The 26405-nt window shown below is 45.3% G+C and overlaps 1 protein-coding gene across 1 annotated transcript; it reads right to left on the bottom strand.

Annotated features, from left to right (window-relative positions):
• Positions 1-541: 541 nt before the first annotated feature.
• Positions 542-26405, bottom strand: NELFA (negative elongation factor complex member A). The gene is made up of 11 exons (XM_081911925.1): positions 26178-26405; positions 21381-21552; positions 17072-17233; positions 16259-16348; positions 12566-12696; positions 12123-12192; positions 10455-10543; positions 10191-10305; positions 6611-6840; positions 4628-4727; positions 542-4220 (listed from the first exon to the last, which is right to left on the bottom strand). The coding sequence occupies exons 1-11, from the start codon at positions 26385-26387 to the stop codon at positions 4036-4038; spliced, it is 1554 nt and encodes a 517-aa protein (XP_081768051.1). The 5' UTR covers positions 26388-26405; the 3' UTR covers positions 542-4035.

Below are 26405 nucleotides of genomic sequence, written 5' to 3'. Positions count from 1 at the left end.
TCGCGGGATTCGAACTGCCGACCTTCTGATCGGCAAGTCCTAGGCTCTGTGGTTTAACCCACAGCGCCATCCGCGTCCCTCACCCCAGTGAAGTTCCCCTTTATTACATATGCAGGACAGTGACCTACCCCCCCCCCAACAGCATACAAATCAATATGGCTAACCTGACCCAACAACCTTCACACAAATAGGACACAGCGCAATCGACTAAACACAACCAACCAAGCTCGGGAACCCCAACTTCTCACAATATCAATAAAAAATACACAAAGGACCCACCCCGTGATGCTGACAACCCACCTCTACGAATAGGCAATGGAACAAAAGAACAATACCCCCATTTCCCCCCTCCCCTTCCCCCAATTCTAAGATGTCTATGACAAAAATGTCTCAACAAAGGTAAACAAACCGTGGAAAAGACTACGAATTGAAAGTGGAGACAGCAAAGCAAACAGGTACAGGGAGCAGTGCAACACAAAGAACCCAATAGAAACAAATTAGAGAGAATAGCTGGACATTATCATGCTACAAGAAGGAAAGATTATTAGAAAAATCTGAACTTTATTATACATACTATATTATGCTGAAAATATGTACCCAAGGACATGAGGTTTTGAATTTACATCTGTACAAACACAAAATAGATTAGAAAACATGCAACATTTTACAAAACATTGCTTGTTATAAAGGTACCAGTTTCCCAGAGGGCTCCGACTTAAAACTTTTGCCTGGTCTTAAAACATTTCGCCGATTTCAGATTTTGCTGTGAAAATGCAATTCCAAGTACCTTCAAAGTACCTTCGATGAGTTTGGCAAGTGTCACTTCAACATGATCCATGGGGAAAAGAGTTGTGTGGTTACCAAAGTCAAGAGCCAAAGCTGAATTTTTCAAAGTGCAGTTAGCCCTTTAGGGTTAAGGTCTGCATTAAAGCTTTGTCAACCAGTGGGCTTCAATTGCTCTTGATAACTGTTCAAAAAGAAACTGAAATTTTGTGACAGCCGTTCGCATCTGGCTTCTTTCATCACTCAGACTGAAGATCCAGGATGGATGAGCGGAAGGAACTTGCCAGCGATGAAAGGAGTAGCCTCTTTGTCTTGCTATGTCTGGCAGCGGTGATCTTCATTGCATCACAACTGGGTCGCACATTTTAGATTGTATTCGCCTGTTGTAGATCTCCCCCTTTGAAGAGACTTAGGAATTTCTCTCCCTAATGAGAGGGTTCATATATTATTTTGAAACCGGCAAGAAGTCCTCCCACGTCAATGATGGGTGACAAAAAAGAATTGGGAATGGTTATCACATGTAAAAAGCATGTTCTCAAGACCTTCTGGAGACACCCCTACCTTCAAATTGTAACATGAATTGGCTTCCTCCTACCACGAAACAAGCTGTTCAGCTTTGGCTATGTATGTCAACAGGTTACAAAAGATGGGAGGTTTCACGAAAAAAAATCTCTTTACAGAGCATATTGCCTCTTAAGCACCTCAACTGGTGGTGGTTTAGCTAATGTAGTTTCACTTCTAGCTTCCTTCCAGCAAATTTAAATATCACCAGACCCCCCCCCCCCAGTAAGCACTTTTGTACCCACTAAATGAACTAAACATCAGAAAAGGGAATGCAAACTTCCATTTGCCAAGATGTGTGGCATATTGTGGCTAATACAATATGCTGTTGTGTTGAAACTAGTGTGTGCTGTTATTCATTGTCTGCCCTGGCAAGCACATCTGTATTTCAAATATCTGTACTGTTATTTCCAAAATATTCACAGACATTCAAATGCTTTCTTTATCCTCACTTCTAGAACTGTCTGATCACGTTCTCAATGTTTAATTATTGTGGCATGCAGAACTTTTGATCCATTGGTTTATATCATTTTAATCTTTACAAGATTAAACCTGCAACTTGTAGCTTATGTTTTAAACATTTCCATCTGAATAATTTGCCATTAACATTCATGCCATACTCAAAACTGACCAAAAAAAAGGAACAAGATAAACATGTCAAAATAATTAACATTTTAAAAACAATCACATCGTTTTTGTGATAGCTGCTAAACCTTTTTAAAAAATCTTATGTCCTAAACACTTGGCCTTCCTATCATAGCTGAAATTCAGATGTGAGGGATCTAGCAAAGAGCTCAGGTCTCTTACATCTTGCCAGCTGCCATTTTAAAACGCTCAACATACTAACCTTTTCGTAGCTTCTAATTTCAAAAATATAAAATCTATAAAAGATTCTGAATTAAAGGCTATCCAAACTGATAGTTATGTTTTGGGTTTTTTTCTGTGAAACCAAAACAAATGGCCAAATAAAACCCCACCATCCTGTTTTTAATCCGTATTACTTCATAGTCTAGCTTTAGCTGTTTACAAAATTAAATAAATATCTGACCTTTCTGAAAGCTTACATTTGCTACTGATCCCTAATAATCGTTTGGCTGAGGAGCAATTTTTTTTCTTCCAGAACAAAGGTTATTCTGTTGTCAATACTCATTCCCACCTCCAAGTTCGCGGCAAGTAACATCAAACCAAAGACCACTGAGACACAGCTTGGCTACATCAGAATATAATGTAAAATAAGACCTTGTCTCTTTCCCTAGCTTTAGATTCTCTTAAGTGGATTCTCCGATCAGGTGCAGTTTGATAAATGCCAATATAAGCCTGGCTTAAAAGTTAGCATCTAGTTTGCTCCAATTTAAAGCCCGGGCCGACACAAAGCTCTCTTGTATCTTACATTGGGACTGATCTGTGCCTCTCTTCGACATCGGCTTTATTAATTCTTAAAAAAACTGTACCCACCATTTCTTGTGGAAATGCCAGTTGTAAGATTCCTTCTCTATTATCGTCCAAGCATAAACAGTTGAAATGATCAAGTTCCGAAAGCACAGCAGTTAGGACGCTGCTCCGAAGGCAGTCTCCTCCGTTTCTCCCTCTGAGAAGAGTTTTTTGCAACAGGACCGCTGCTAAAAGGTGCTCTCCGATCTCGCGAAGCTGCAGGTAACGTCCATGTGGATGGGGGAAAAAATTCCGAAGGATGCCATTCCTTGATAAATCCATCTTCAGCAACGGTAGCTAAATTAACCCTGGAAAAATCAGGGGCGAGCCAGCCAATTGCCAATATGACTCGTATTTAACACATTCCAACATGGACACAGGGGTGCTGTTCCAAAGTAACTTCATGCCATGACATTCACAGACACTGTTTCAAAGGCCAGTCTTTGGTAGATTCAAAAGGTACCAGCTGGGCAAAAAAAAAAAAAAGCAGGAGGGAAGAAGGACTGGTTCCAACATAAAAGCAACATGCTTCAATTTCTCAGAACTTAGTTAAGTGACCCTGAAACACAGTTGAACCTTTAAAGAGGACAAATCAAGAGTCCTGCATTTCCACACAGAAGAAATTAGGTGCCATCCAGACCAAAACAAACCCCTTAACCTTTTGGTCTTTAGTTCTACTTTACATTTTTAAAAATGTATACATGTAAAAAAAGGTAGCCCGTTTACAGGACAGATGCGTGTTAAGTTATCTGCCATTATGCAGTCCTATGAATCGACTGTGTTGTTGGGCTTTACACAACAAACAAACAGCGTTACCCTTCATGTTTTCACAATCACTATTGGGGGGGTGTCACCCAACTTGCCCTAAGCCAAAGAAAAGAAATGCAGCATTGCCCATTTTAAACGCAGAACCTGGAGTCAAACTAGGCATTGCTGCTGCAAAAAATGGTCTCAACTGGAAGGCGATTCCTCTCAAGACATCTGAGCATAAATCTTTCTGCAAAAGGTAGAAGCATTTCAGCTCTTCTTCAATCTGCTGCAATCGCTGCACACGCACGCACACTCTTAGACAAGAATAATAAAGACAAGCACTGCCGTTTTGCTCTTTTTCTTCCTGCTTCCGGAACTGATCGCCGCGAGTATTCTGGGTGGTTTACAACGAGGCCTAAACGGGAATGTTGTTCTGCCTAGTCAACACACTATGTACAATGCTGGCTTATTCTATGGTCTGTTTGGTCTACACTTTATTACTGAATTGTTTTAAGAAACGTTAGTTATTGGTTTGTATTTCTTCAGTCTGGTCCACTGGCCAGTGGCATAGTTCATTTCAAAAACCGTGTCCACCAGCATCGTGGTGCTTCCTGTGCCGTCAGCCTTGGGCAGCAGTTCCGTGTGTTCGCTCAGTTTGATCTGAATTATGTCGCCCTGTTCTTGACAAGGGTTTTCTGTGGAGGCAACAAGAGACACACGTCACGGGTGGGGGCTTAGCAAATGGAAAACGGTTCAGGCCAGGAGCAATGCAGAAAACGAGATCTGCTCTGGTACACACCACCAGCACCCTCATATACTTATTTTCCCTCCCGTGAAAAGTGTGTGCTGCTATTCTGAAAAAATTGCACCTACGGCATTCAAGGATAGCTTTGTATCTCAGTGCACACAGATCCCCCACTCCGCCCCCAAGAGGAAGGTCACTGCAATGCCTCTGGGATCATTAAGCAGCCTTTTGCCTCCCGGGTCTCTGCATAAGATGCCTTCATCGGACCTTGCCAGTTATCCCTGATCCTGCCAGCCACAAGATCCAGGCACCTGGCTTTGATATTCAAGGCAAAGAAATACGGTTCGGAATACATGCCTCTGGATCCTGCCATGAAGCCAAGGATGAGAGCCTTCTCTGGCCTTGTGACTTTGTTTGCGGTCTTGAACATTTCTTGCGCTGCATACATTTGTTCCTTCTGCAAAGAAGAGTCAGAAAGATTTTATTTCAGGAGAGGAAATGATCGGGAGAACAGAAAATAACTTCAAGCACCCAGCCTCGTTGTTTCTCAGTTGACAAATCCTTTATCTTGTGCTGGAATAGAAAAAGCATCAGTGCCCCTCGACAGAACCTCAGAGCTTTCATTCTAATCTAATTTTCATATAGTCAAGAGCGGTACATTGGCCAGAGCTCTTCATATTCTTGCAGCTGATATTCTCTCTCTCTCTGTGTGTGTGTCTTAAATCTACCATTATATTCCAAGATAGAGGTACAGAGTAGGCCATCACTTGGGTATCTTTCTGAGGGTCTTTGACCCAAGTACCCAAATAGAAAGGTAAATGAATGCAAAGCCCTCTGGGAGATACACGGAAGCCCCAACCATCAGCCAATTGTTGGGGTTTAAAGAGCAGAACAGGGCTCACCGAGAGCACCGAAAATCAGCTGAACTCCCTGGTGTAACCAAGGGGGCCTGGAAGAGCCAACCGGGATTCTAGCTTCTCCCCCCAGTGCTCTATGAATCCAAGCTGCTTCCTCTGGAGAGTACAAAGTGCCCCACTTGAAAATGTAGTTATTATTTTTCTGGGGGAAGACTCTTGAATCCAAACAGCTCTTTCTGTGGAAGGGAAAATCTCTGCTTTTTAAGAGCATGCCCCCCCGCCCCCCGCTCTAAAGAGACTTCAAAGGAGTTCCATGATCAGGGTTGCACCATCTTTGATGGCGCATCTTCAAAGGAGCTTGCTGCAACCACCATTCAGCTAAAGCGCTGTTGCAGCAACCTCTCCTTCAAGCCCTTGGCAGGTATCAATCACCTGAAGCCATTATGACATCTGGTAACTGACAGGTGAAGGGACGCGGGTGGCGCTGTGGGTAAAACCTCAGCACCTAGGGCTTGCCGATCGCATGGTCGGCGGTTTGAATCCCCGCGGCGGAGTGAGCTCCCGTCTTTCGGTCCCAGCTCCTGCCCACCTAGCAGTTCGAAAGCACCCTTAAGTGCAAGTAGATAAATAGGTACCGCTTTATAGCGGGAAGGTAAATGGCGTTTCCGTGTGTTGCGCTGGTGCCGGCTCGCCAGAGCAGCTTCGTCATGCTGGCCACATGACCCAGAAGTGTCTTCAGACAGCGCTGGCCCCCGGGCCTCTTAAGCGAGATGGGCACACAACCCTAGAGTCGGACACGACTGGCCCGTACGGGCAGGGGTACCTTTACCTTTACCTTAACTGACAAGTGAGTGGTCTTACCCACTGCTCAAAATTGGCTCATGGGCACGGGTGGAAGATGGGTTTTTCACAACATAAAAACACAAAGTACGTAATAAAAATAAAAACTGGAACAACCCAATAACCCCACCAACACATTTCAAAGACCTTGTTAAAGAAGAATGTTGTTGCCTGGCGTCTAAAGGTGTATAATGAAGGTGCCACCTGAACCTCCTTAGTGGGTCAGAAGTTGTACAGGCAGGGCATCCATCAGTTCTCATCAGTATTGAGGTCTATTTGTAATCAAAGCAAATCCTGAAAGCGTTCTTAAAGAGCTACAAGGTAGGGATGCCATACATTCGGACATTACCAGGATTTCAAAGGCAGAATTGACATGGGGGGGTGGATTTCCGAAAGGCAGTGCTTTGCTCTGGATCTTGAAAAATCAACAACTTTCGGGGCATCCTGGTTTTTACTTTTTGAAATGTGGCAACAAGGTTATTAGCATCCATACCCTGGAATGTTAGCGGTCTTATGGTTTAGTACCACCTGGACCCTCCTATTCATAAACAAGATTGCAAGCGCCTGGCTATTTCTGTAGAAGCAACGGTAAGGATCCAAGCGAATCGTCTCTATACACTGTGAGAGAGTTCTCTTGGCTTACTGTTAGAGAGAGGTTCTTCTTGGGCGGCGCTTGCTGAGGAGGAGCTGCCGGTGGCGCCTGCACTGCCGGAGGGGCGGCGGGAGGAGTCACAGGAGAGGTAGGCGTCGCTGCAGCTGTGTTTGCGTTGCTGTTATACATGGGTGTCCTTTGCTTAAACTGAGTCGGGACAGCAGTGCCAGGGGGTGTCGCAGGCTCCTCTTTCGCTTGCAAGGGCTCCCGGACGGAGCCAGCTGTTTGCAGCAAAAGATTGTCATCAGCAACAACAAAATGGTGTTCGTACGGTTTACTCTCATTACAAATTTTAACGCTTCCCTACTTTCTTTCCCAAGGGATGCGGGTGGGGCTGTGGGATAAACCACAGAGCCTAGGACTTGCCGATCAGAAGGTCGAATCCCCGCGACAGGGAGAGCTCCCGTTGCTCAGTCCCTGCTCCTGCAGTTCGAAAGCATGAAGTGCAAGTAGATAAATAGGTACCGCTCCGGCGGGAAGGTAAACGGCGTTTCTGTGCGCTGCTCTGGTTTGCCAGAAGCGGCTTAGTCATGCTGGCCACATGACCTGGAAGCTGTACGCTGGCTCCCTCGGCCAATAAAGTGAGATGAGCGCCGCAATCCCAGAGTCGGTCATGACTGGACCTAATGGTCAGGGGTCCCTTTACCTTTACCTTACTTTCTTTTCCAAGGGTCACTAAAGGATAACATGTAACTTAGCAAAAAGGTCTCCCTCCAACAGGCAGTGACAGTCTCTCCACCTTCTTCCTGATGCCCTGCCTTCATTACCTAAAGCCTTGCTTTTGCTTGTCTGCTTTTCTGTCTTCCTTGCTTGCCTCCACAGCACAGGGAACACAGGGGCGTGCAGAAACCCAGAATTCCTCAGGCCATACGTGAAATTAAAATCCTGAGTGCTGCGGGGGCTTGAAAGACACCATTTGGGTACAAACTGAGATTATTCAGCTGAAGCCTTTCCCCAGAAAGAGAAACAGCACATCTGCTTCCTGTCAGATCTGAAATCGCCAATTGCTGCTTGAAGCTTATGTTCGTTTGTCAGATCTGAAACCTTTCCTCACATCCCTCCCTACACACGCTGACGACTCTAATTTCAAAAATGATGACCGACTCTCGAGTTGCGGCACTCATCTCACTTTATTGGCCGAGGGAGCCGGCGTACAGCTTCCAGGTCATGTGGCCAGCATGACAAAGCCACTTCTGGCGAACCAGAGCAGCGCACGGAAACCCCGTTTACCTTCCCACCGGAGTGGTACCTATTTATCTACTTGCACTTTGACGTGCTTTCGAACTGCTAGGTTGGCAGGAGGAGGGACCGAGCAATGGGAGCTCACCCCGTTGCGGGGATTCGAACCGCCGACCTTCTGATCGGCAAGTCCTAGGCTCTGTGGTTTAACCCATAGTGCCACCCGCGTCCCTGATATATAAAATAGCACCACACAAAGGCAAGATCCTATAAAATTTATGAACCTGCTTTGAGGTTTTATTACAATCAAGCAGCCTAATAAATGCTGTGAAATGTAATAAAGAAAGAAGCACAAAGTGACCAAGTGTCCTTTGTTGCTGCACTAATTTCCTCAGTGCTTTTTCAAGAACCTTTGAGGAGCCTCATTTTTGCATCCTGGGATGTTAGCTGAGAGGATCCTGTCTTTTTACAGAAATGAGTGGATGTGGCAATTCGGGCAGAAGCTGACATAACTAACCTAAAGGAAGATGAAACTTCCTCCATCCATCACTGGCCAAGCAAGGTCTCTACATGATAGCACACAGGCCATGCCCAGAAAGGATTCAAGGTCTCAGTAAGTATTATTCACAAGTTTGATACTGCTTCATACATTTACACTGTAACTTTAGTACAGACTAGGGAATCTCTTGGGGACACAGGTGGCGCTGTGGGTTAAACCACAGAGCCTAGGGCTTGCCAATCAGAAGGTTGGTGGTTTGAATCCCTGCAACAGGGTGAGCTCCTGTTGCTCGGTCCCTGTTCCTGCCAACCTAGCAGTTCGAAAGCACGTCAAAGTGCAAGTAGATAAATAGGTACTGCTCTGGCGGGAAGGTAAACGGCGTTTCCTTGTGCTGCTCTGGTTCGTCAGAAGCGGCTTAGTCATGCTGGCCACATGACCCGGAAGCTGTACGCCGGCTCCCTCAGCCAGTAAAGCGAGATGAGCGCCGCAACCCCAGAGTCGGCCACGACTGAACCTATTGATCAGGGGTCCCTTTACCTTTTACTAGGGAATCTCCAGTTTGCAGGCCTAATCCGGCACACCAGGCCTCCCCATTTGGCCCGGGGAGGATGCTTCTGGCAAGCCATGCCCATCTGCCCTACACCTGATGTCATACATGTGGGTCGGGTGGTGGGGCCTCCCTCGAAGTGGTTTAGCAGGCACGGCTGAGAACCACCTACAACCCTATGCACAGGGCTTCCCAGCGGCTTGCAATGACTTCTGAAGCACCAGACAACCAGCTGGTTGGGAAACACTAACAAACTGACTCTGACAGGTGCCAATCAACTGATGTTGGATGATTGGCAGGTGAGTTGATCCTTCCACCTGCCGGGGTGTGTGTGTGTGTGTGTGTGTGTGTGTGTGTGTGTAGATAAGGATTGAGCTTACTGAGCCAAAAATGTTTCCCACCTCAGCTCTAGGCAATATTGTTATTATCTTTGGGCTTATTATAGAAACCGAAGCCTTGTGCATCCTTCTTGAATTCAGGTATTTTTGGCTGTTTGAATACAGAACAGATTCAAAGCTTGCAGCAGGTGATGTGTCCTCGTTTGACTTGCACTCTGCGCACTGTTTTAAAACATTAAATAAACCTATTCTGATAAAAGTACAGTGGTGCCTCGCAAGACGAAATTAATTCGTTCCGCAAGTTCTTTCGTCTTGCGAGTTTTTCGTCTTGCGAAGCACGGTTTCCCATAGGAATGCATTGAAAATCAATCAATGCGTTCCTATGGAAACCGCCTTCAGACCAGGTCCGGGGACAGTCTGTCCCCCGACCTCTTCTGAAGGCTGGGGGGGCAGACAAGGGCTTTTCTTCCCACCGCCAGCATTTTAAAAAAACCCCGGGACAGCAGAGGACTTCTCCGCTGTCCCGAGGTTTTTTAAAATGCTGGCGGGCGGCAGCCTGCCTGCCTTCCCGGGGGCTTTTAAAGTCTTTGCTCCCCCCCGCCTGCCTTCAAAAGCCATCCGGGATAGTGGGAAGCGCTTCCCTGCTATCCCGGACTGCTTTTAAAATGCTGGCGGTGGGGAGGAAAGCCTTTCGGCCCCCGCCGGCCTTCCTGGACCTCTTCTGAAGGCCGGAACGGGGGGAAAGGCTTTGCTCCCCACCGCCAGCATTTAAAAGAGGTCCCCGGAGATTTCCCTATGGGCTTTCGTCTTGCGAAGCAAGCCCATAGGGAAAATCGTCTAGCGAAGCGCCTCCAAAACGGAAAAACCCTTTCGTCTATCGGGTTTTTCGTCTTGCGGGGCACCACTGTACTTGCCATAGCCTTTTTGAGTGTCGTCATTTTTACAATGTGGGACATATCAGTAACGAACATATTCAGAAGTGCAATAATGGAAAATTGTGTCACTTACCGGGCTGCGTGGTGTCGGAACTTGGAACATAAGAGGAAGATGGAACGACACTTGGTGCTGCAGGCAGATAGCTTGTAGAAGCTAGGGCAGGGTCATTGTTCAAAGAGGCAATTTTCTGTAAAACAGCACATGCATCCTTAAACTATTTCAAAAATAATTTTGACAATTCAGGGTACATTGTTTATGCCTGTGATTGCAGAGCAGAGCCCTACATGGATGAGGCTTAGAAAGCAGCCCAATATACAATACTGTTCTAAATCCTACCTGAGTAGATACGAGTCCAGCAGCATAGTCTGGAGTAGCATTTTCGACGACTGTCTCTTCTTTCGCTTGCTTTTCCACCACTTCTGTATCTACACAGTTAACAAACATAGAAGCTAGTTAGCCATAACTGCTGCCTTGTTTTGGTTACCCAAATAAAGAATTTTTAAAAATCCAAAACTACTTCCGAATTTTGAATTCTCTATACAAGCACTGATTCCACAGGGGAATGGTACAAGAAACAGCTGGAAGTAAAGTTTGGGCTGCAGGAACTCAGAACAAACATAAATGCTCTCACATCCTCAAGAACCAACAAAATGATTAACGTGTGCAAAATGACAGCATCAGTATGAAATAATATCCATTATGTCTCGTGACAATAGAAATTAAGAAAGCAAAGTAACTTCCTTGGGGTGCAAGGCTTGGGAGTGTGTATGGAGGTCCTGGGCTGCCCAGACAACAACAACAACAATAATAAAATTATTTATACCCCGCCCATCTGGCTGGGTTTCCTCAGCCACTCTAGGCGGCTTCCAACAAAATATTAAAATACAATAGACCATGAAACATTAAAAGCTTCCCTAAACAGGGCTGCCTTCAGATGTCTTCCAAAAGTCTGGTAGTTGTTTTTCTCTGGTGGGAGGGTGTTCCACAGGGCAAGTGCCACTACCGAGAAGGCCCTCTGCCTGGTTCCCTGTAACTTGGCTTCTTGCAGCGAGGGAACCGGCAGAAGGCCCTTGGCACTGGACCTCAGTGTCCGGGCTGAATAATGGGGGTGGAGACGCTACTTCAGGTATACTGGACCAAGGCCATTTAGGGCTTTAAAGGTCAGCACCAACACTTTGAATTGTGCCTGGAAACGTACTGGGAGCCAATGTAGGTCTTTCAGGACTGGTGTTATGTGGTCTCGGCAGCCCTCCTCATAGACGTGGTCCAAAGGAAAGCAGATAAATAATGCTGGGCACCAGCTCAGCTGCAGGAGTGGCCGGAAGGAGACCTACTAGGCACCATCCAACTGTCTTAGGGACTTCACTCTGGATTTGTGTAGGGTTAGCCTTTCCTATTTCATGTACTGTATTCATTCTCTCTTTTTTTTAAATGAATATTTATTAGCATTTTCAAAACATTCTCGTGTACTAATCTTAACTATGATCTGTGCACCTTTATGGAAGTTTTAATGTTTTGTATGTTGTTTCATTCCGCTGTGGCCTATGGCTATTCTATTCTATTCGTTTTGCTAACTCTCAGATCCAGCCAAATACAACAGAACAATTCAATTTGCCTCACTAGGCAAGTCGAAGCGCACGGCAGTCTTCATATAGTAGTTTTTCTTTATTAATGAAAACAAATTTAGATAGATGAATCAATAATCATTTATATATTCCCTCTTGATTCCCTGCATATATTTTTCAAATTATGTGTGTTACTATTTTCCAAACCTCTCCGCTGGAGAGCAGTGCCCTATTGTGAATTGTTCACTCTCTCAAGCCTATCACAAGTTAACACAGACAATTATTCCATGTTATCAAATCTCAACTCCCTATAATTTAACAGCAGCTTTAATAAGTGGCAAATGAACAGAAAAGCAAACAATTAGCCTTTAGCTCTAAATTTAATTTGACAGATTAAGTACTTAACCCTATATACCAGTTTGTAACCCTATATACTAACCTAAGGTCTTTCTTCTCCTTTTGGCTTCCCGGCCAGCACCAACCGTATCCAGCTCCGAGATGTCGAGTAACTACAAATACACCAAACGAACACTTACTTTCACATTTATTGTAGAGTTTACTAGCTTCTGATGCATGGATTGCCCTGTCTACCCTTTACATACATGCATCGTGTTAGAGCTACTTGCCTTATACAATATTAACAGGGGGGAAGCGAATTTAGTATATGTATCCGTACTGTACCTCACCATACCAAAGAGTACTGTGTGATTTTTTAAATTAAAAAACAAAACTGTGTTAAAACAACAGGAATGAAATAATGAAATAACACCCAAGCTAGTTGGATAAATACACAGGGCTGTTGTTTTTTAACTTTGAAAAGACTGAATATTCAGAAGCCAAGGGAGAGTGTCAAGGAAAGCACACTTGAAGCTGCATAAATACCTTTACTCCTCTCTCTTTGCGCAGAGGAGTTCTCGAGGGTGGAATCGGAGTTCTGTTTCCAGCGGGGCTAAATACACTTGGGGTAGTGGGATTCCTGAAAGGTGCTTGTTTAGGTATCCCTTTGAGTGGAGCTATGCAAAAACAAAAGGGGAAAAAATCACCGAACTGAACACAGCAGTAAGACTCCTACTGAAGACCAAAACATTTCAAAGCAATACTGATTATACATATAGATGAATTCACAAATGTAATCCAGAGGACATTAGTGTTGTGAAGCAACACATACAAGATGCGTGCTTTTTTAAATGTCCTTTTCCCCTTTGCTTTTTTAAATGTCCTTTTCCCCTTTGCTTTTTTAAATGTCCTTTTCCCCTTTGCTTACTTCCATAAGCTGACTTCCTCAACACAGTACTCATTCTACTCCATAAACTCTCAAATACTGTTAACACACTTCTGTAAAAATTGGGAAAATATGGCTATTACTTTGGCAACCCATGAATGCTCAGGGGAAGGAAGGCAGTTTTAAGACACCAAGTTTGGAAATGGGCGATTCCTCACTATTAGAAGTTAACATCTAAACGAAGTAGCTCTCAGAAGGTATCAGAGTACACAACATTACCAAATTTTACCATCTCTTATGGGAGGCAGCAGGTGGGGTGCTATAGTGGTTAGAGTGTCAGACCTAAGGGGACAAGGGTTCAGATCCCCAACCATGAATTTTACTGGGTGACCTTGGGCCAGTTACTGCATCTCAACCTAACCTACCTCAGAGGGTTGTTGTAGAGCATGGGTAGGCAAGCTAAGGCCCGGGGGCCAGATCCGGCCCAATCGCCTTCTCAATCCGGCCTGCGGACGGTCCGGGAATCAGCGTGTTGAGTAGAATGTGTCCTTTTATTTAAAATGCATCTCTGGGTTATTTGTGGGGCATAGGAATTCGTTCATTTATTTCTTTTTCAAAATATAGTCCGGCCCCCCACGAGGCCTGAGGGACAGTGGACCGGCCCCCTGCTGAAAAAGTTTGCTGACCCCTGTTGTGGAGATTAAATGAGGAGAGGCAGAACCATGTACACTACTTTGAGCTCCATGGAGGAAAGCTGGGGTATAAATGGACTGAATGAATGAATGAATGAACGAACGAATGAATGAATGGACAAAGGCTAAGCAACTTTGCTTTTCCTGGAATCAACACAGCCAGTGCCTATTCCATTTGGAGAACCCAAATATAAAGAGATCTGAGAAGAATGCACCCTACAACCCCTGAGGCAATACAACAATATATTCCAGCATGTGGATAGGCTACTTCGTTCAAAAAGGATGTGGCAGGATTCTCTGTGATGCAGCCTTCAGTACACCTGAACGCCCTGCAGGGCACCTATAAGCATCAACAGTGCCCAGAGATCAGGGTAGCTGGGCAAAGGGGAGGGCAGGATGCTTGGAAGCAGATTACCTGCAGTTGTACAGTGGTACCTTGGTTCTCAAACACCTTGGTTCTCAAACAGCTTGGAACCCAAACACTGCAAACCCGGAAGTGTGCAAACTTTTTCGGAAGGCAAACTAGCTCTGATTTGAGTGCCACACTTTCATTTGGAGTGTTACACTGAGGTCTGTCTGTTTTTACTATTTATTTTGTGTTTTTGTGGCTCTTTTTTGGTGTGTGACTGTGTGGAATCCAGTTCAGCAACGGACTGATTGTGTGACAGCAGTACATTGTTTCTTGCTTTCATTTTATGGACCAATGGTCTTGTTAGATAGGAAAATTCATGTGAAATTGCTGCTTTAGGGGTTGTTTTTAGAAGTCTGGAACGGATGACTCCATTTTGCATTACTTTCTATGGAAAAGCGCCCCTTGGTTTTGGAACGCTTTGGTTTTGGAACGGACTTGCGGAATGGATTCAGTTTGAGAACCAAGGTACCATTGTAATGGCAATGCTTGCTCATTATTCTGTATACGTAAGAGTGAAATATGTTCATCAGTGAAGGGGTGGGGGTATGACTGTGCCCTAGATACCAAGGTCTCAGGAAGTTCACTCCCCAGTGTAGAGACAAGACAGTCAGTATTCAGACTGTTATTACTGAAACCACAACATGCAGCTGTGAGCAAAATCCCAGGCAACCAGAGACAGGCTGAGCGATTATGGCTGGCTTAATTAAGCAAGTGAAATGGTCCATAAAGGAAAGATGCCATTTCACCTCCACTGGAGTTGCTGGCTAATCTTGTCTATGGGGAAAAATTCTTCCCAGGTTGTAACACTGCAGCTTACGGCTGGAATTGTTCTCCTCTGAGAGAAGCGGCAGCAATAGTAATTTCTGCTGCTGTAAAAGAAGAGTTGGGGGGGGCAAGAATCACAGAGGAACCGCAGCAATGAAAATACATGGACTGAGTATGGGGAGAAAGGAATAAGCTACAGAGATACAGAGCACCTGTCTAGGTAAATACAGTTGATGCCTGGATTGCATGAAAAGATGTTGCCATGAAATATAGAACAGAAAAATTCAGAAAGAAAAGGTAACAGAAGGCAAGGAAATGTGAAAAGAGGAATTCCTTTTCTGGCAATAGCCAATTACACTTAATACTATTGCCAGAACCACAAAGGCACAAGTAGGATTCCTGAACATTAACTTGCATGAAAAGCTTTCAGCAAGCTACATTCCTCATCCTCCCCTCCCATCCTTTTAGACAACCCAATTTTTATTTTAAATCTACATTTAGGACAGCATTTAATTTGAGTAGCTGGACAGTTAATTGCTCTTATACCTTTGGAGATAAAAACTCTAAAAACTCCAACTGCATGTTTGCCTACAGTACCTTCTAGGAGACAGGATATGATTCTTGAGAAGAAGCATATGTGATTTATTTCAATATTCTGTGGAACACTTGTAGTACGCTAACGCAGAACTTGGTTTTCCAGTATTCCAAAACCTCGCATGGCTATTTATCTTTTAATAATATACCACTGAATGACAAAATGCTACTGAAAAACCCAACTTGGTGACACTATCAAAAACCTGAGGCAGCAACATTTTTCACAGGGGGCCAGAGAGAAATTTGTTCACCATTTTCAGCCTTACCTGCAAGCCCTAGAAACAGTGCCTGGCAAATTACCCTTCTTGAAAAAGGTATCTCATACACCAAAAGCATCTCTTTGCTATCAGAATTCTTCTATGAACATTGAGGCACAAGGTCACTTGGTGCCACCAATATATGCAAACTTCTGGCTCATCTAAGACTTTATAGAACTTAATGCTCAATAATGATTTAACTCACATGTGGAGAATACTTTTATTTTTTTATCTATCTTTATTATTTTATAAGGGAATCTTTGAATGACTTAATACTTTATTATCCCTGTGCTGTATCTTTGCACTTTTGTCCTTCTAGGCTGCAATGTTTTATGTTTTCACATTTTTTTATTCTTGATCTTCTTTCTTTTTGTTATCTTTGCACTTTTTAAAAACAAGTCAATAAAATATTTTAGAAGAACAAGAAATACCTAGCGTTGATTAAATAAAAATGTGGGATTTTCAATGTTCTAAGATAACACAAAGGTATTATTCAAGAAAGGGGGGGATGCGACTGCAAGATTAAATACTCATTCTCTCTCTCTCTCTCTATATATATGTCCTTCAAAATAGCTGTTTCATGCTTTGCATATATATGTGTCTCTTAGATCTAAGAGAAAATAAAAATCCTACTTGTTGTATCGATCTTTTTGACTAGTCCTCTTCCTTTGGCATGGAATGGCACTCCAGCTGTCTTCTTGAGCTGCTGTGCAGTTTCAGTAGCTACAAAAAATAATTCTAATTAATACTCCACCAGGAAAGCATATCAAGTCATTCTTAAACATTCTTCATGGAACAATTAAAACCTGACCCTCTACGGAAAGAAATCATACGGCTCAACGATGCACAGACTGAATTTACATACAGAGCTTCCCCCTTCTTAGTGCTATACCTGGAACAGGAAGAACCCCTGGCCCTAGGGCACCTGCACAATTTTCATTCTAAAATATGTTGCTATTAATCAATGCCACCAGTTCTCAACCCACCCATTCCAAAGGACCTTTTGTATTGCTCCTGCCTGCCTTTCCCCTTCACACACATGATATGATTCTTGCCCCTTTAAACAACTCTGCAGAACAAAGGGAAATTTTATGGTGTGCAGCCTGAAAATCAGAAGCGGAAGAAGAAAAACGTAAAGCTGTCAAAATTCGCTGTTCTACATTTATCTTTTTTAAAGAGAGAGAGATTGGGTAAGGGGAGAATGGTGGGGCTCTATTTAAATATATTAGCTCTATTTAAATATATTTAAATATATTTAAATATATTAAATAGAGCCCCATCCCACCAGTTGAAGATCAAAGTTCTAGACTACAAAGCATCAAGACTTCCTCCAAGGCTGGTTTCAGCATCTCAGATTCTACTGTGCATGTTGCATCTTTTTCAAATGCTGTACAATACTGAGGCTATTCCCCTGGTGTTTTTCTTAACAGGTGTCTTGATACTTACACTTCTGCAGCAGCTCTGCTCGGAGAGTAGCGCTTTTTGGTTTACGTTTCAGCTGGAAGTGCTTCACCGGAGGAGTAAGTGGTCCAGCCAATGTGGTCAAGGCGTTCTTATTTAAGTACTGGCACTCCAGCGGCAGCATAGATGACGATTCACATTCACTCACTATGAAATCAAAACAAAAACAAAAAAATTCCTTCCAGTAGCACCTTAAAGACCAACTAAGTTAGTTCTTGGTATGAGCTTTCGTGTGCATGCACACTTCTTCAGATACACTGAAACAGAAGTTACCAGACCCTTCTATATAGTGAGAAGGTGGGGAGGGGTATACTCAGAAGGGTGGTGGGAATGGGTGATGGGCAGATAGCTGTGATGAGCCTGTTGACGACTCTTAACGACTGCAGTAGGTCTTACAGGAAAAAGCAAGGGGTGAGAAGGTGAAAAATGGCTTTGTCATGTATAATGAGATAAGAATCCAATGTCTTTGTTCAGACCAGGTTTCTCCATGGTTTTAATGGTTTTATGTAATCAGAAAACACATAGGAAATTAGTTCTTGTAACAACCAACGTTAAGAAAAGCGTTTGTCCTCTGGGCAGACAACTACACCTTCCTCCAACTTGGAAGACCAAACGTTTTCTCCATTTCCTCAAGTTATCTTCATCTTGTCCAGCACGTTCCCCATGGGGAGCTCACTTGCACAGCTAATCCAGCAGGCTTGGACTACTGATGGCCCATGACTTCATCCCAGCTTTCTCCAGAGATCGGCTGAGTTCCCCACGTGTAACTCAGCTGTGCAGCTGAGCCGGCTTTGTCTCTACATGTATTGCACCACATATGGGGACAGGAGGGCATGGCTTGGGGAAAACGGCTTCCTGTGATACTTGCGCTGGGTGAACTTTGGACCAGGGGACAGAGGCTCCCTACCCTGATTTACACCATAGCCGTCAACCGTCCCTTATTTGGCGGACAAGTCCCTTATCCCAGCGCCGTGTCCTGCTGCTGTCCCTTATTGATGATGTCCCTTAAATTTCCCGGGTTTCAAAGGAAGCAGCTCCTCTCCCTCCCTCCCTGCCGGCCAAGGAGGAGGGAGGCTCCCACTGTGTTGCTTGGCTGCCCAGCCCGGCCCTCCTCTCACCAGCCTCGGCCCCCGGGAGCCCCTCCCCGCCGGGACTGGCGGGAGCCTCAGGCCCTTCCGCTGCCATCCTCCTCGCGGCCGCCAAATTGAGCATCTCTGCCTGGGGCCACTGCCCATCGCCGCCGCTCCCGCTAGGCCGTACTGTGGCTGTGCCGCCGAAGGACCCAGATGAGATGGGCAGCCTGGCGCGGCCTATGAATTGCTGAGGAGCCTTGAGAGGAGAGTAGGGGCAACCATAGAGAAAGCAGTTCAGAGAGAGGAGGAGGAGGCGCTGGCAGATGTTCCAAGGGCTAACCATAGAAGGGGAAAGCGGAGGAAAGACCACAAGCGCTTCTCCCATAGGTTTGTAGTGGTAGACTAGCATAGATGGTCTGATCTGCGGGTTTACTTCGGGCGCTATTTCCCTGCCCCCTTCCTCCCGCCCCGCTTGATGGAACTGAGAGCTGCAGATGGAGCACGAGAGAAAAGATACAGAACTGCAACAGCATCTTCGTAGCTTGGACTTCGTTTTGCGTGAAAAGTGGTTGCTGCTTGTAGTTATTTAATTGCAGCGTTTCATCGGCTGGTGTCTTGAGCAGCAACCTCTGGAAATGAAGGGCTAAAAACCGGCGCTGCTCTCCCAAATTATCTGGTCCCTTTTAACTTCGTATTTCAGCTGGCTGACTAAAATCCCTTATTTTGGCTGCTGATCCCTTATTTTCAAATCTCTAAGTTGACAGCTATGATTTACACCCATCAATTCAAGCAACTTGTTGTGCAAAGAGATTTATATTTTGGAACAGCCCTCTCCCAATGTGTAAGCTGCAGGAGAGGCACATCGTACCTACGGGACTGCCTCTCCTGGTATGCCCCACAGAGGAACTTACGGTCTTCAAATAAAAACACCTTGAAGGTCCCAAGCCACAGAGAGGTTAGGCTGGCCTCAACTAGAGCCAGGGCTTTTTTGGCTGCGGCTCCAACCTGGTGGAACGCTCTGTCACAAGAGACAAGGGCCCTCCAGGACTTGACATCTTTCCGCAGGGCCTGCAAGACAGAGCTGTTCCACCTGGCCTTTGGTCAGGGTGCAGCCTGACTCCCTCCTTTGGCAATCTTTACAAAACTTTAGTTTATGGTTGCCATCAATTTTGATTTTAATTCATTTTTATAATGTTTTATAATGTTGTACTGTTTTAGTGTTGTTAGCCGCCCTGAGCCCGGCTTCGGCTGGGGAGGGCGGGATATAAATAAAATTATTATTATTATTATTATTATTATTGTTATTATTATTATTATTATTATTGTTATTATTATTATTATCAAGGAGTGAAACAGAAATGTGCTCCCCCCCTGCCGACAACGGGCTTCTCTCACCTGTGTTGTGGCAACGCCAACAAAGCACTGGCTTCCAGTGAGATCTCACTGAAATCTCGTGAGATTTCAGTGCTGCTGCCAACGCCCCTTTTCCACCGGCAGACCTGGCCTCATAAGTGGGCCAGGTCTGATAAGCTGACAGGGTATGGGGTTTTAGCCTCCTTTTCAGTCTCAAGGAAAAGTGGCAAGAGCACAAGGCTATACAGTGGTGCCCCGCAAGACGAATGCCTCACAAGACGGAAAACCCGCTAGACGAAACGGTTTTCCATTTTGGAGGTGCTTCGCAAAACGAATTTCCTATGGGCTTGCTTTGCAAGACGAAAATGTCTTGCGAGTTCCTGCGGGTTCCCCCCCCTTTTTCCCAAGCCACTAATCAGCTGATCCGCTAAGCCGCTTATCAGCTGATCCACTAAGCTGCTTATCAGCTGATCCGCTAAGCCCGCTAAGCCGCTAATAGCGCTAATCTGCTAATGGGCTTGCTTTGCAAGACGAAAAAACCGCAAGACGAAGAGACTCGCGGAACGGATTCTTTTCGTCCTGCGAGGCACCACTGTATTAATAAATAATAATAATAATTTTTATTTATACCCCGCCCTCCCCAGCCAAGGCTGGGCTCAGGGCAGCTAACAAGCAATAATAAAAACAAGTTGAATGAATACAACTTAAAAACAAGATTAAAATACAACATTAAAATGTTAAAATGCAGCCTCATCACAGGAGGAGAAAGGAAAAAGAAAAAAGAAAAAAGAAAGAGGGGAAGGGAATCAAATTGGCTCCAAGCCAAAGGCCAGGCGGAACAACTCTGTCTTACAGGCCCTTCGGAAAGAAATCAGATCCTGCAGGGCCCTGGTCTCATGAGGCAGAGCGTTCCACCAGGGTGAGCCAGTGTTGAAAAGGCCCTGGCTCTGGTTGAAGCTAATCTAACTTCCTTAGGGCCCGGGACCACCAGGGTGTTGCTATTTATGGACCTTGAGGCTCTCCGTGGGACATACTGGGAGAGGTACGTAGGTACGAGGGTCCTAGGCCGTGAAGGGCTTTAAAGGTCAAAAGCAGCACCTTAAATCTGACTCTTAAATATTAGGACCATCTCACGTCGCTTGGGCTTTACCACCAAGTCGTCAGACGTATCCTGAGGCATAACTGAGCCAGCAGAACATGAGACGCTTAATCTCAGGGTTGTGGGTTCGAACCCCACGTTGGGTGAAATATTCCTGCATTGCAGGGGGTTGGACTAGATCAGGGGTCGGCAAGGTTTACCTCGCCTGGGCCAGTTCACTCCAGCGGAGATCCTTCTGTGGCCGGATTGCGCGTGCGTGTGCATACGCGTCCACAATTTCCAATGTCTGCATCTGCGCAGATGCAATTTACAGCGTCTGCGCAGACGCGATTTCCAGCGCCACAGAAGAAAGTCCCCATGCCGCACCGTGCCGGTTTAGCGCAGCACGCAGCGACTCACCAGGCAGGTGACTCAGTTCAGGGGCGGCTTGTGGGCCGGTTAAACAACCCTCGTGGGCTGCCTCTGGCCCATGGGCCTTAGGTTGCCTACTCCTGGACTAGATGATACTCATGGTCCCTTCCTACTCTACAATCATGCTCTGCCCCTCGGGTGGGTGACATTTTCTGTCAAATGCTCCCTTTGAACTCCCCTAGATTCCACCTCCAAAAATCTTTCCTCTGAGCCTCAGACCCAGAACACCTGGCAATTCTACTCCTACATCCTGAGAAACACAAGATTAATCTATTAATCTAAACACCGCCCAATCCACGTTTTACAAAGCAAGCGCAATACAACGATTTCACAGGAAGTTACATGAAAGGAGACCTACCTTTTTCTCGCAGTTCTCCTAAAATATCCTGAACGTTGGGATTCTGCTCTTCCAGATCAAGGTTCAGGGAACCTATATCGGGAAATGATTTCAAGATATCGGCCACCATTAAGACCCAGGGGTCTGGATCCAAGGTCGCAAGCTGGATGATTTCTGTCAGTGCATTTTTCATCTAACAAAATAGGAGAAGGCAAATCAAGAGTGGAATGTTCAAAGCATGTTAAGAGCTGCTTTCTCAAAATTTTGCTGAATAGACCAAACCTGTAGCTCACATTCGCTGGGGTAAAAGATGTAGAATAAGGAGTAGGGAATAGAGAGGCAAATTTGCCCATCCCTACATCTGTACACTGACCACTGAAGGAAAATGGGCAGCAGCACTTCTACAGCCCTCTCTCCAAGGTAGATGCCCTTCCTTACAGTGAGGCAATGGGAGCAAGGTTGCCCCCCAAATGTGCCTGTTTAAAGTCTAGTACAAGTCAACTGTGAAACTTTAAACGGTACCGTATTTTTTGCACCATAACACTCACTTTTTTCCTCCTAGAAAGTAAGGGGAAATGTCTGTGCGTGTTATGGAGCAAATGCCTACGGATGGCAGGGGGATCTGCTGCAGTCGTGAGCAGAGGATCCATGGTTCCCCTTCCTTCCCTCCTCCGTGGCTCGCTTTGAAACAGCAAAGCAGGAGAAGAACCGCTGAGTGGGGAGGCGAGAGGGACAGAGAGCCTGCTTGCTTTAAAGGAGCAAAGCAGGAGAGGAGAGGAGCCTTCTCCTCATATACCCCTCTTCTGCATTATTAACAGCATCCTTCTCCACCCACCCAACGCGTGTTCCTTGTCCCTTGAGTGCTTTTCCTTCCCTCCCCACTTAAAACGTGGTTACAAAGCACAGATCCACATGGATCCTCAGGATTTTTGCACTGGGCTACCCCAAACTCACCGTCAGATCACATGTGTGTGGCCACAGCATGAACCACAACAATCACACATCCGCTGTTTCCGTTAGAATATTTTTTTCTTGTTTTCCTCCTCTAAAAACTATGTGTGTGTTACGGTTGGGTGCGTGTTATAGAGCGAAAAATACGGTATTTGTCACCAATGGCAAAGGCGCAGGTGCTCTCAGGTCAACTCACCCACAATTTCTCTCCCGGTGAAGAAGGACCCTTCCTCACAAGTAAGAGTGTCTCAAAGGGTCTAGGAATGCCCACGCCGCTGCCCCAAATGCAGCGGCAAATTTTTTCTATAGCAGGTCTCAGAAGCAGGCGTGAGTGCACAGGGGGAGGTCTCAGATAGCAAAACGTTTTGAGCCAGCACCAACCACACCCTGATATCACTTAAATAGCAATGACGTCTTCTATTTTTTTCTGAACAACAGAGGTTAAACAATACTTTATTGCACAGCGAGGAACTATTTTCCTCTACTTAAACAGAATACAAACCATTTTAACGAAACGTTACTCCAACACGGTCCATTTTATAAAATGGTCCATTATACAGTCATACCTCGGGTTAAAGTAGCTTCAGGTTGACCGTTTTCAGGTCAACTCAGAAGTAACGGAACAGGTTACTTCCCGGTTCTGCCGCTCGCGCACGTGCAGACACTCAAAATGACATCACGCGCATGCGCAGAAGCGGTGAATCGTGACCCGCGCATGCGCAGGCACGGGTTGCATTCTGCTCAGGATGTGAACGGGGCTCCAGAACGGATCCCGTTCGCATCCAGAGGTACCACTGTACAGTGATACCTCGGGTTAAGTACTTAATTCATTCCGGAGGTCCATTCTTAACCTGAAACTGTTCTTAACCTGAAGCACCACTTTAGCTAATGGGGCCTCCCGCTGCAGCACGATTTCTGTTCTCATCCTGAAGCAAAGTTCTTAACCCGAGGTACTATTTCTGGGTTAGCGGAGTCTGTAACCTGAAGCGTATGTAACCTGAGGTACCACTGTATAGGGTACTGCAATGACAGATATTTGAGAGACACATTAAAAAAAAAATTAAAGCTACAGATATGCTTTTAAAAACTCAGAGCAGGAAGAATCACAATTATTACAACATAGCTCCAATTTAGAACAAAAAGAGGCTTGATTAGAAAAAGGAAATATATGATAAAATCCTGTTAAGGACAAACAATTTAAAGCAATCATACAATGTAAGCTGAAAAATTGGGAGGTGTGTTAATGAAAAGTTACATAAATATTGTTAAACTGTGGATAATATTAACAAATGTGTTGTTATCCAAGTCCAAGGAGAGTCACATGGCTGTAGAGAAGATCTGTGATGCCATACTTAAGATTACTATATTCAGCTTTTGACATAAAGAGGTATGGCCAGTATTGGAAAAGTTCAGAAGCATTACAAAAATGAAAAATAGACTTTGAAGCAAAATGGAGTGCTAAGGAAGTTAGGTGATCTATATATAATGAAAACATTACAGAAAAAAACACAAAACTCCCTATCTTCTGAGGATAGGGCAAGGAACAGTGCATAAATTAGTCAGATCACTATAAGGTGACTAGGGATACCTGTGAACCTTCCTTGCAGATAGATGCCTGCTCAACTAACCTTAACAGACTATGCAGCAGGCAACCTGTTCCAGACTAAGGCACTGGATCTGATGATCCACTGGATTCCTACGCACACATTTTCTAAGAATGGGGAATCCTTAGGTTCAAGTTCCTGCTCAGAAAAGCTCAGCAGGTGGCAATACAGTTTCAGCTTGAGGGATTGTTTTGAGATTCAGAAATAAAAAATGTTGGGAATTAGAATTAGGACCTTTCTTGCATATTTTGGTATTACACATGTGGCATATGTTGGGAGCATTACTGGAGATGTCAAAGTGCAGGTGCCAAGTTGTCACATGTCAAGCTGTAGGACAGAGACCAGTTTTACTGAATCCAGAAAGTTCCTGAGTGCATTGAAATGAAATGAAATTTATTATGGTCCCAGACCAGATTCACATACCGTTTCCTATGTGCATTTACTCCAAAGAGAAGCCCAGTTGTTTCAGTGGTTCATGCACACGTATTTGAAAGTAAGTGTGCATGAAACTGCAGCCTTAAAAGTGATGCTGCTTAGACAGAAATCTGCCTTTTTGCTTCTAAGACGTAAATGCAGTGCAAAACAAATGCAACTGCAAAACCAAAAGTTTTGGATTCTGCTTCTAGATTGTGGAAAAGCTCTACAGTGGTACCTCAGGTTAAGTACTTAATTCGTTCCGGAGGTCCGTTCTTAACCTGAAACTGTTCTTAACCTGAAGCACCACTTTAGCTAATGGGGCCTCTTGCTGCTCCGCCGCCGGAGCCCAATTTCTGTTCTTATCCTGAAGCAAAGGTCTTAACCTGAAGCACTATTTCTGGGTTAGCGGAGTCTGTAACCTGAAGCGTATGTAACCTGAAGCGTGTGTAACCCAAGGTACCACTGTATTTAGTTGCAAATCAGTATGCTTTCACTGCTCTAGCAACTATTTAGTACCATTTAGCATGCACCTGGAAAGGATGCTAGCAAGATCTCTAGCTCACAAAAACTGGGATGCTCAAATCAGTTACTACGGCTACCAGTAACTGCAGTTGACTGAGACACATCACCATTAGTATTTACTTCCAGCTTTCCTCTGAATGGTTAGCTATCTATTTTCTGGACCTATCAATATATCTGATAGTTTGTTTTTCCCATGGAAACAATCACCAATGCCCTAACAGCACAAACGGTAATGCATGCCCATACCAGTAGAGCAATGTTTCAAAATGATCTTGCATAAACCTAAAAGTATAATACTATGTAGAGTTAGAATGCTGGAACCCACTGAAATAAACCATTAGGTTTGGAAGATAACATAATCCTGGGATGTGGCTCATAAGCCATTTGGAAGTCACACCCTGTAGCACTAGACCTTCCTTCCCAATTATGACCAGCAAATCAATACTAGCTAAAAATGGGAATTCCTCTCTAAAGCACTCATAAAGACTTTAATAGATATTACACTCCCAAGCCAGTATTAAATAAATGTAATGCCAGAGCCCATGCCTATAAACAGTAGTAAGAGTTTTCTAGTGGGCCTTTGAAATTTTAAAGGTGCCTGTGTTGCCATGCAAAGGACCTTGGGAAAAGTTTGAGAATTTTTGTGTTTGGGTGTCTATATATAAATATGTGTGTGTGTAAATAAATAAAAGATCACTGAGTTAGGAAGTGCAGCCCACCCCTTTGAAAGTGCACCTTAGGCTTAGGGTACGCAAAGGACCTCGGGGGGGGAAAAGTTTCGAGTATTTGTGTGTTTGGTTGTGTGTGTGCGCGCGTAAATAAATAAAAGATCACTGAATTAGGAAGTGCAGCCCACCCCTTCGAAAGTGCACCTTAGGGTACGCAAAGGACCTCGGGAAAAGTCTCTCTCTGTGTGTAAATAGAAGATCACTGAATTAGGAAGTGCAGCCCACCCGGGTGAAGGAGGAAAGCCCACCTTGCAGGTCTGGCTGCAACGGACCTCAGGAATAGCTTCGAGCCCTTTCTTGGCGCCTAGATCTATATGTGTGTGTGTTGTCGTCTGCCTCGGCGGGAGACGATGCAGGAGTGTCCTCTTTTGCCTACGCGGCGATGGGATGTGCCTCCCCCCCCCCCGAGCCCCCTGTGTCCCCCTCCCCTGGGGCGGAGGAGGGGACCCCCCCTCTCCAATGGGCCTGGGGGGGGAGGAGGAAGCGGCGCCCACCCCGGGGGGCCCGAAGCGACGACTGGGGGGGGGTCCAGGCTTCCCTCATGGCTGTTTGGGGGGTGGGCGGCCTCCTCGGGGGTCTCTCTCCCTTCGCCTCACCTCGTCCACCGCGCGGCGAGGCAGGTGCAGCATGCCCAGCAGCAGCTTGAGCTTGACGGGCGACGAGAGGCCGTGGAAGCAGAGGCGGATGTTGTCCACCACCGAGGCCGTCAGCAGCGAGGCGATGCTGGGCGGCGCCCACAGCTCGTCCGCCGAGCCCAGCTTGTTGTGCAGCCACAGGCCGGTGTCGCTCTCCCGCATCGACGCCATCTTGGAGCGGGGAGGGGA

The sequence above is a fragment of the Podarcis melisellensis genome, assembly GCF_964234715.1.
Source record: "Podarcis melisellensis genome assembly, chromosome: 5".
NCBI classification, from domain to species: domain Eukaryota; kingdom Metazoa; phylum Chordata; class Lepidosauria; order Squamata; family Lacertidae; genus Podarcis; species Podarcis melisellensis.
This window is presented reverse-complemented; position numbering and strand designations above follow the sequence as displayed.

Coding starts and splice junctions, on each gene's coding strand:
- NELFA (XM_081911925.1), bottom strand. CDS start 26,387: ATGGCGTCGATGCGGGAGAGCGACACCGGCCTGTGGCTGCACAACAAG. Junction 17,234..21,380: donor AGGAGAACTGCGAGAAAAAG/GTAGGTCTCCTT, acceptor TTGATTTCATAG/TGAGTGAATGTGAATCGTCA. Junction 12,193..12,565: donor GCAAAGAGAGAGGAGTAAAG/GTATTTATGCAG, acceptor GTGTATTTGTAG/TTACTCGACATCTCGGAGCT.